We start from the raw sequence: 10815 nt of genomic DNA on the forward strand, positions 1-10815 counted from the left end.
ATGAGCTGGGTCCAGGCAGGCTGGAGGGAGATCTATAGAGCTCCTTAAAGTTTTTAATAAAGAGGTTTTTCATGGAGTTACACATATTTATTCCTAAGTATTATATTTTTACATATTTTAAAGTTTTTCTATTTTAATAATTTCTAGTATATAAAAATAAAATAGCTATGGTATATGTCATATTTTTATCCTTTTACCCAAACTAGAAATAGCCTACATTTTGTAGATTTCTTAGAATTTCCTTCATGAACAGCTCTGTGCAAATGGAGAGTTTTAGTTTTTACTGTTTTCTTTTCTTTTTTTTTTAAACATTACTTACATTACCTTACTGCAGTATGTGGGAACTGTACCAGTTTTAAATGAAAATGATGAGGGTGTGGGGATTAGGAAGTAACTAAATTGTAGAGAAATTGCCTATCACGTGCCAGGCCTTGGGTTTTCTCTAAGCACCACAAAAATAGCACTTCAAACAAACAAAACAAAAACCAATATGTTAAAAAGTAGAAATATGGGTTTCTTGATCTTTCCCTAAAATATAAATGGAAGTCATTAAATATTTTGCCATTCAGAACAATGTTGGCGTTTGTTTTCAGGATTTTGCTAAATCTCTTCCCATTTTTGTCCTTTTTTGATAAAAATTCTATTTTAATCTCTGATTGACATTTTAAGTATATATCTTTGCATTACTTTAGAATAACTTCTCTCAAGATTATAATTTATGTTCCTTAATTTTCACACTTTACCTAGAGTTGATAATATAATAATTTATACAAAGTATAAAGATCTTAAGAGATTATGGGTTTATTTTCTCCATTCTACCTTTATATTGTAGTTGTTGTATGTCTACATTTGTTTATATAAATATATCTTAAGGCAATATTTTGTTTTTTAACTGGTGAGTTTTATATATTTTAAAGGAATTAAAAGGAATATAATATACATTTATATTAAAGCAGGTACTTACCAGTTTAGAACCTTTTAGCTAATTCTGCAAGTAAGACATCCCTGTTTTCTGCCTACTATCTATCTGCCTGATAGTATAATCAAAGTCACTTCAGGAGCAAAGTAACTCAGTTATACTGGAACAAATGAGTCTAGAGATTAGCTTCTAGAACTGCCCATTGGAAAATAGGCTTTATTATCAGTGTTTCCCTCAGGGACCTTAACTGCTTTCATGTCTGGAAAGTGCTTGCACATAAACTGAGCAGGCTGCTAAGAAAAGAAGGTTTTAGACTCCAGAGATAAAGTAGCATGTAAAAGTGGAGGCTGCACTGGGTAGTAGTAGAAGATAAATCTGATAGTGTGAGTTGGAAGCACCCAGCACAAAGCTTGAATGAATCTTGGTTCTAATTATCTTGGTGATAACACACTCACTTCCTCAAAAGTTGATTTTCTAGGAGATTCTAAAATTTGGATTAGGAAGAACACTAAGGTAAAATTGAGTCTATGGACTGAGGATTCCTGTGTTCTACCATGATCCAAGTATTCCATAAAGACCTAGTTGAAAGGCAAAGCTTTGACACTACTTCTCACCTGGAAGTCATTTAACCTCCTTTTATTTGTATTTCTTTATACAATGTATGAGACACTTATTTTATTTCTGATTTGGTAAGTAATGTGCATATCTTTAAATTTTTTGTTTACTCTTCAAATAACATAAAGTCTCACCTCAGATTCTCCCAAGATGCTTAAGACCTAAGTTAACAGAAACAAAACATAAATTCACTACTTGTTGTGGATAGAATCTTGAAAGATTTCTTTTTGAGTGAACGGAACAGCTCCATATTCACTACAGAAAATAATGATGCTCTATGATGCTTTTGAATTCACACTTGAGTCTCTAGCATCTTCAGAGATTCATCCCCCAAGGAGAATTTTAAAAGGGACAGTTATATCATCACTAGGATTTCTTAGAAAAAGATTAATGATTTATTTCAGGAGGTAAGACTGGCTTTTGTTAATGGATCTGACATACTGATTTTCATTTACCATATGAGAAAACCTTAGTCTATACTTTCTAATGGAAATAAAGCAGGTGCAATTAAGGAACCAGCCAGCAAAGAATTTTAGCTGAGTTGCTCTGTTTCCACACATCGTTTTTAGTTGAATAAACAGTCACAGCCCATGTTTCCAGGATTCCTTGTTTATTTACCCAAGAGAAAGAACCTCATATGGTCTTTTCACTAGCTAAGCTTGGCAATCTGCCAAAATGCAGGCTTTGGTCTGTTTTGGGTATTTATTGATATTTAAAGATTTAAATTAAAGACAAAACTGTGCAGATTAAGTATTAGCAGGAGTTACTTGGTTCATACATCTGGATGCTAAGATTCAAGGTAATCTTTAGAAAATGTTTGATTTATATTTTCAGAATTTTTGGAGATGATGTTTACATTGGTCATTAGCTCATTGATTTTTCTTAGTATGTAGCCTGTACTTTGTTTAGCCACACATGCACACACACACACACACACACACACACACACACACACACACATATATATTTTGTACTGGAGATTGAACTCAGGTCCCTGTGCTTGCGAGGCAGGTGGTGGACATATTTTGTTAATAGTATTTCATGTTGCAAATCCCAGTTATAAATCATTGTTACAGTAGAAAGTGATTTGAATTATGCAGATGAATCAATTTTAATGATTTTATGGTGATTATTTATTTTTAAAACTTCTTAGTAAAATAATACTTTCATCTTCAAATATAAAAAAGCTCTATAAAAATATGAAAAAATGAAAAAATGGAAATAAAGTGTTTGTAAATGGGGAGGAGAGGAGAGGGTGAAGGGAGGGCAGGGACAAAGGGAAAAAAATGAGAGCCAAGACCTGTCATGTAAAGGTACAAGATCCCAATAATGAATGTAACTGTACTGTATACCTAAAATGTACCAATAAACTCAATAAAAAAAGAGCTAAGATATAAAAAAAACATAGGGTAGATTACTCATTTTGTAACCTTAATTAAAGTTTTCTATTTGGTTATACTATCAAAATAATTTTACTTCTTTTAAAAATAGATGTATTAAACAGATAATTATTAAGTATATAAAAGTGATATAAATCTTGTACACAAAGTATCTGTCAGAAGACTGATGTGAATCTGTAATTCACCTATTTCCAGGTGTATTAGACATTATAGTAACTATTATTTAACTTCATTTTAAAGTTACTAAAGGAGTGGATAGCCAAACTTCCTGAAATTTGTAGTCTGCCTTTAACACTGGCTGAGTAACTGTATGTGTTGGTTACAGAGTGTCTTTCAGAATTCATTAATTCACCTATGAAATAACAATTTAAGTAATACTACTTTATGAAAAATATAAAAAGGTAAATATACACATATGTGAATATATATTCCAGCAGTTTGGTTATCATTTAGGAAGCATGTGATGAATGTTAGCTATTCTTAAAGTCATTATTTCAAATATATTTATATTACATATGTTCTTTTTTCTGAAACATACTTAATGATGTTTTCATCAGTCACTTTTATTATTCTCATTTATCTGGTATTTTCAAACTTTGGCTACCAAGCCACTTTAGATGCAATTATAGAAACAACATCATTGATGAAGAAAATAGGTATTATCTGAAGGACCTTTTTTTGTTTCTTTGCAAAAATAAATTTAAATAATACAGATAGGCTCATATTTGCATATAAGTAAGTACTGGTAATTGAATATCTTTACTTGTAATGACACTTTATATGTATTAATGGAAATGTCACCATCATATTAACAGACTGCTATAATGTTTGTATCACAGATTTGTTTTGGTAGCAGCTACCTGGTCCCATGAATTCACTGGTAGATGGGAACCATACTGCAGTAAGAGGGTTCATTTTATTGGGTTTAACAGAGGATCCAGTCCTGCGGGTCATTCTCTTCACCATCATCCTGTGCATCTACCTGGTGACTTTATCTGGTAATCTCAGCACAGTTATTCTCATCAGACTCTCTCCTGAACTCCACCATCCCATGTACTTTTTTCTGAGCAATTTGGCTTTTTCTGACATAGGCTTTTCATTTTCTGTCACACCCAATATGCTTGTGAACTTCCTGATGGAGACAAACACCATCTCCTACATTGGATGTGGCATCCAGCTTGGCTCAACTGTGTTCTTTGGGACAGCAGAGTGCTTCATCCTGGCTGCCATGGCTTATGATCGCTTTGTGGCCATCTGCAACCCACTGCTTTACTCGACCAAAATGTCCACACAAGTCTGTGCCTGGTTACTTGTAGTCACTTACATAGGTAGTTTTATTAATGCTTCCTCCTTTACTCTTTCCTTCTTTTCTTTACTTTTTTGTGGACCGAATCAAGTGAATCATTTTTTCTGTGACTTTACCCCTTTACTTGAGCTCTCCTGCTCTGATGTCAGCGTCCCTGCCCTTGTTCCCTCATTTTCAGCTGGCTCCATCATTGTGGTCACAGCGCTTGTCATAGCTGTTTCCTACATCTACATCCTGATCACCATCCTGAAGATGCGCTCCACTGAGGGGCGCCACAAAGCCTTCTCCACCTGCACCTCCCACCTCACTGCAGTCACTCTGTTCTATGGGACCATTACCTTCATTTATGTGATGCCCAAGTCCAGCTACTCCACCGACCAAAACAAGGTGACTTCTGTGTTCTACACAGTAGTGATCCCCATGCTGAACCCCCTCATCTACAGTCTCAGGAACAAGGAGATTATGGGGGCTCTGAAGAGACAGCTTAGTAGGAAGATATTTTCTTAGTGTTATCCATTATTTTATAAAACTTGACATAGTAATATCCTATAGATATAATAAAAGTAAACAATATGTGATTGAAATATATCTGTGCAAATATCATTAACTATGTAGAACTTTTTTATAAATATGAGGGGTCCATTTTCAGATGATATAGCTAACCCGGCTTATAGTGAGTTACATTTTTTTTTTTTTTTTTTTTTTAACACACACACACACACACATATATATTTTGTACTGGAGATTGAACTCAGGTCCCTGTGCTTGCGAGGCAGGTGGTGGACATATTTTGTTAATAGTATTTCATGTTGCAAATCCCAGTTATAAATCATTGTTACAGTAGAAAGTGATTTGAATTATGCAGATGAATCAATTTTAATGATTTTATGGTGATTATTTATTTTTAAAACTTCTTAGTAAAATAATACTTTCATCTTCAAATATAAAAAAGCTCTATAAAAATATGAAAAAATGAAAAAATGGAAATAAAGTGTTTGTAAATGGGGAGGAGAGGAGAGGGTGAAGGGAGGGCAGTACAAGATCAATAATGAATGTAACTGTACTGTATACCTAAAATGTACCAATAAACTCAATAAAAAAAGAGCTAAGATATAAAAAAAACATAGGGTAGATTACTCATTTTGTAACCTTAATTAAAGTTTTCTATTTGGTTTTACTATCAAAATAATTTTACTTCTTTTAAAAATAGATGTATTAAACAGATAATTATTAAGTATATAAAAGTGATATAAATCTTGTACACAAAGTATCTGTCAGAAGACTGATGTGAATCTGTAATTCACCTATTTCCAGGTGTATTAGACATTATAGTAACTATTATTTAACTTCATTTTAAAGTTACTAAAGGAGTGGATAGCCAAACTTCCTGAAATTTGTAGTCTGCCTTTAACACTGGCTGAGTAACTGTATGTGTTGGTTACAGAGTGTCTTTCAGAATTCATTAATTCACCTATGAAATAACAATTTAAGTAATACTACTTTATGAAAAATATAAAAAGGTAAATATACACATATGTGAATATATATTCCAGCAGTTTGGTTATCATTTAGGAAGCATGTGATGAATGTTAGCTATTCTTAAAGTCATTATTTCAAATATATTTATATTACATATGTTCTTTTTTCTGAAACATACTTAATGATGTTTTCATCAGTCACTTTTATTATTCTCATTTATCTGGTATTTTCAAACTTTGGCTACCAAGCCACTTTAGATGCAATTATAGAAACAACATCATTGATGAAGAAAATAGGTATTATCTGAAGGACCTTTTTTTGTTTCTTTGCAAAAATAAATTTAAATAATACAGATAGGCTCATATTTGCATATAAGTAAGTACTGGTAATTGAATATCTTTACTTGTAATGACACTTTATATGTATTAATGGAAATGTCACCATCATATTAACAGACTGCTATAATGTTTGTATCACAGATTTGTTTTGGTAGCAGCTACCTGGTCCCATGAATTCACTGGTAGATGGGAACCATACTGCAGTAAGAGGGTTCATTTTATTGGGTTTAACAGAGGATCCAGTCCTGCGGGTCATTCTCTTCACCATCATCCTGTGCATCTACCTGGTGACTTTATCTGGTAATCTCAGCACAGTTATTCTCATCAGACTCTCTCCTGAACTCCACCATCCCATGTACTTTTTTCTGAGCAATTTGGCTTTTTCTGACATAGGCTTTTCATTTTCTGTCACACCCAATATGCTTGTGAACTTCCTGATGGAGACAAACACCATCTCCTACATTGGATGTGGCATCCAGCTTGGCTCAACTGTGTTCTTTGGGACAGCAGAGTGCTTCATCCTGGCTGCCATGGCTTATGATCGCTTTGTGGCCATCTGCAACCCACTGCTTTACTCGACCAAAATGTCCACACAAGTCTGTGCCTGGTTACTTGTAGTCACTTACATAGGTAGTTTTATTAATGCTTCCTCCTTTACTCTTTCCTTCTTTTCTTTACTTTTTTGTGGACCGAATCAAGTGAATCATTTTTTCTGTGACTTTACCCCTTTACTTGAGCTCTCCTGCTCTGATGTCAGCGTCCCTGCCCTTGTTCCCTCATTTTCAGCTGGCTCCATCATTGTGGTCACAGCGTTTGTCATAGCTGTTTCCTACATCTACATCCTGATCACCATCCTGAAGATGCGCTCCACTGAGGGGCGCCACAAAGCCTTCTCCACCTGCACCTCCCACCTCACTGCAGTCACTCTGTTCTATGGAACCATTACCTTCATTTATGTGATGCCCAAGTCCAGCTACTCCACAGACCAGAATAAGGTGGTGTCTGTTTTCTACATGGTGGTCATCCCCATGCTGAACCCCCTCATCTACAGTCTCAGGAACAAGGAGATTAAAGAGGCTTTGAAGAGACAGCTTGGAAGGAAAATACTTTCATCATGACATCTGTTATTTTGTAGGACTATGTATAGTAATAATGTTCAATAGATACAACAATAAAAAAAACTCAGTGTCTTTGATTCAAATATATGTGTTTACTATCATTAGTCAAGCAGGCCACCGAACCGCTGAGCTAAATCCCCAGCCCCCTATAGTGAGTTACTTTTAATAAAATTAAGTTAAATTTGGAATTAGGAACATAAATTGAATGAATGAAAACTTGCTGAAAGTCCTTTCAAAGTTGTATTTATAGTTTTTCTCACGCTGTTCTCCACCAGAAGTTGAGATTATTATCCTTGAATTAGTTCAGGGTCTCCAAAGAGTTCATGTATTAAAGGGTTGGGTCATAACAGGTACTATTAGGAGGGGATGAAAACTTTTAAGAATTGGGACTTAGTGTAAGTATTTTGGTAATTGAGTGTATGCCTCAGAAGGGCACAACTGGATTTTATCATTCCTCCCAACTTTTTAACTTCCCAGCCATAAGATAAGTAAGTGTTTTTTTCTGCAACATGTTCCTGGCCTGGTGCTCCATAACCAGCCACAACAATGGAACCATCTGATAGTGGCCTGAAATCTCCAAAATAAAATTTTTCTATTTTTAGTTAGATTATCTGAGCTACTTAGTATCATATAGAAAGCCAAGGAGCACATGTTTCACTCCTTTCGGATGTGTTCTTCGGAGAAGAACAGGATGAAGTATTTGCTATTAGCCTGCGATTTTCTATCAGGTCAAGCAGGGCTCCTGAGCTCCTAAGAATTGAGTAAAGCAAAAACAATAATTTCAAAAATGAGAATGAAACTAGTAGCATTACTGTTAGGATGGTAAGAGAAAACTTCTAGAGTCACATATGATCAGACCCATATATTACTTAAGAAGCTCTGTAAGCCCAGCTATTTCTTTCTTGAAAGTAACTACTCCCTGGAAAGATGAAATCCACCTTCATATACTGATAGCTATCACATTTATTTCCCTTTTCTATCCTCCCTTCATGTTTCTGAAATGCCTTCTTTTGCTGAAAGAACCAAGTGCAGAAATATTATCTTTTATTTACTTTCCCTTTTATACCTTAAGAAACTATATTGAGTCTTTCTTATACTCAAGGCACTTTCCTAGGCTGTTGGGGAAAACAGTAAAGATGGAATTTATCTTCTAGTATAGGAACTGGACAACACAATCTAAAAAGAAAGTTATATAGACTATGAGAAAGGGATAAGTACTGCCAAGAGAAAAAATAAAACAAAAAGAGAGCCAAATGCTTGGTGTGCCGGGACAGGAAAGGGTAGTGCAGGACTCACTGGGAACACAACACCCAGTGAAGATCTTGAGGGTGAAGATACCTTGTGTTGAATATGGTGCTGCCCATGTACAATTGAGTGAGCCTAATATTCCACTCATATTTAACCTTGAGGCTTTTGTTCCAACCAAGCAAGATTGGTTATTTTAGGCAAACCCATGGTGAGCACAATTAAGAAAAAATGTTAATGTGAATAAGATATTGATTGTGGGTTTGCCACCTATGGCTTTTATTAATTTGTGGTAAGGTCCTTCTGTTCCTATTTTCATGAGTTTTCTTTTTGCTTGTTTGCTTTTTGAGACAAGGTCTCACTACGTAGTTGAGGCTGAACTGGAACTCACTATGTAGCCCAAGCTGCTCTCGAACTCACAGCAATCCTCCTGCCTCAGCCTCCCGAGTGCTGGGATTACAGGTGTGTGCCTATGGCTTTTATTAATTTGTGGTAAGGTCCTTCTGTTCCTATTTTCATGAGTTTTCTTTTTGCTTGTTTGCTTTTTGAGACAAGGTCTCACTACGTAGTTGAGGCTGAACTGGAACTCACTATGTAGCCCAAGCTGCTCTCGAACTCACAGCAATCCTCCTGCCTCAGCCTCCCGAGTGCTGGGATTACAGGTGTGTGCCACCATACCCGACTAAGATATAAAAAAAACATAGGGTAGATTACTCATTTTGTAACCTTAATTAAAGTTTTCTATTTGGTTATACTATCAAAATAATTTTACTTCTTTTAAAAATAGATGTATTAAACAGATAATTATTAAGTATATAAAAGTGATATAAATCTTGTACACAAAGTATCTGTCAGAAGACTGATGTGAATCTGTAATTCACCTATTTCCAGGTGTATTAGACATTATAGTAACTATTATTTAACTTCATTTTAAAGTTACTAAAGGAGTGGATAGCCAAACTTCCTGAAATTTGTAGTCTGCCTTTAACACTGGCTGAGTAACTGTATGTGTTGGTTACAGAGTGTCTTTCAGAATTCATTAATTCACCTATGAAATAACAATTTAAGTAATACTACTTTATGAAAAATATAAAAAGGTAAATATACACATATGTGAATATATATTCCAGCAGTTTGGTTATCATTTAGGAAGCATGTGATGAATGTTAGCTATTCTTAAAGTCATTATTTCAAATATATTTATATTACATATGTTCTTTTTTCTGAAACATACTTAATGATGTTTTCATCAGTCACTTTTATTATTCTCATTTATCTGGTATTTTCAAACTTTGGCTACCAAGCCACTTTAGATGCAATTATAGAAACAACATCATTGATGAAGAAAATAGGTATTATCTGAAGGACCTTTTTTTGTTTCTTTGCAAAAATAAATTTAAATAATACAGATAGGCTCATATTTGCATATAAGTAAGTACTGGTAATTGAATATCTTTACTTGTAATGACACTTTATATGTATTAATGGAAATGTCACCATCATATTAACAGACTGCTATAATGTTTGTATCACAGATTTGTTTTGGTAGCAGCTACCTGGTCCCATGAATTCACTGGTAGATGGGAACCATACTGCAGTAAGAGGGTTCATTTTATTGGGTTTAACAGAGGATCCAGTCCTGCGGGTCATTCTCTTCACCATCATCCTGTGCATCTACCTGGTGACTTTATCTGGTAATCTCAGCACAGTTATTCTCATCAGACTCTCTCCTGAACTCCACCATCCCATGTACTTTTTTCTGAGCAATTTGGCTTTTTCTGACATAGGCTTTTCATTTTCTGTCACACCCAATATGCTTGTGAACTTCCTGATGGAGACAAACACCATCTCCTACATTGGATGTGGCATCCAGCTTGGCTCAACTGTGTTCTTTGGGACAGCAGAGTGCTTCATCCTGGCTGCCATGGCTTATGATCGCTTTGTGGCCCTGCAACCCACTGCTTTACTCGACCAAAATGTCCACACAAGTCTGTGCCTGGTTACTTGTAGTCACTTACATAGGTAGTTTTATTAATGCTTCCTCCTTTACTCTTTCCTTCTTTTCTTTACTTTTTTGTGGACCGAATCAAGTGAATCATTTTTTCTGTGACTTTACCCCTTTACTTGAGCTCTCCTGCTCTGATGTCAGCGTCCCTGCCCTTGTTCCCTCATTTTCAGCTGGCTCCATCATTGTGGTCACAGCGCTTGTCATAGCTGTTTCCTACATCTACATCCTGATCACCATCCTGAAGATGCAAATCAAGTGATTTCTGTGACTTTACCCCTTTACTTGAGCTCTCCTGCTCTGATGTCAGCGTCCCTGCCCTTGTTCCCTCATTTTCAGCTGGCTCCATCATTGTGGTCACAGCGCTTGTCATAGCTGTTTCCTGTTTCC

At 35.3% G+C, this 10815-nt stretch overlaps 2 protein-coding genes and 1 pseudogene across 3 annotated transcripts; all 3 read left to right on the forward strand.

Moving 5' to 3' along the window:
• Window positions 1-3244: 3244 nt before the first annotated feature.
• LOC104856126 (olfactory receptor 502) lies at window positions 3245-4747 on the forward strand. 2 transcript variants are annotated; one of them, XM_019206196.1, is made up of 2 exons: window positions 3245-3260; window positions 3819-4747. In XM_019206196.1, the coding sequence occupies exons 1-2, from the start codon at window positions 3245-3247 to the stop codon at window positions 4745-4747; spliced, it is 945 nt and encodes a 314-aa protein (XP_019061741.1). The 2 variants fall into 2 exon arrangements, with proteins under 2 accessions (XP_019061741.1, XP_010613660.1); XM_010615358.1 differs by lacking the exon at window positions 3245-3260 and having other exon boundaries at window positions 3803-4747.
• A 1480-nt stretch (window positions 4748-6227) lies between these two features.
• Window positions 6228-7175, forward strand: LOC104856168 (olfactory receptor 502). The gene has a single exon (XM_010615392.1). It carries the CDS (start codon window positions 6228-6230, stop codon window positions 7173-7175), a length of 948 nt encoding a protein of 315 aa, XP_010613694.1.
• Window positions 7176-9984: 2809 nt separating this feature from the next.
• LOC104856169 lies at window positions 9985-10687 on the forward strand (annotated as a pseudogene).
• The last annotated feature ends 128 nt before the right edge of the window (window positions 10688-10815 follow it).

Source organism: Fukomys damarensis, unplaced genomic scaffold (assembly GCF_012274545.1).
Source record: "Fukomys damarensis isolate Sample0158 unplaced genomic scaffold, DMR_v1.0_HiC HiC_scaffold_16, whole genome shotgun sequence".
Classification (NCBI taxonomy): domain Eukaryota; kingdom Metazoa; phylum Chordata; class Mammalia; order Rodentia; family Bathyergidae; genus Fukomys; species Fukomys damarensis.

Coding starts and splice junctions, on each gene's coding strand:
- LOC104856168 (XM_010615392.1), top strand. CDS start 6,228: ATGAATTCACTGGTAGATGGGAACCATACTGCAGTAAGAGGGTTCATT.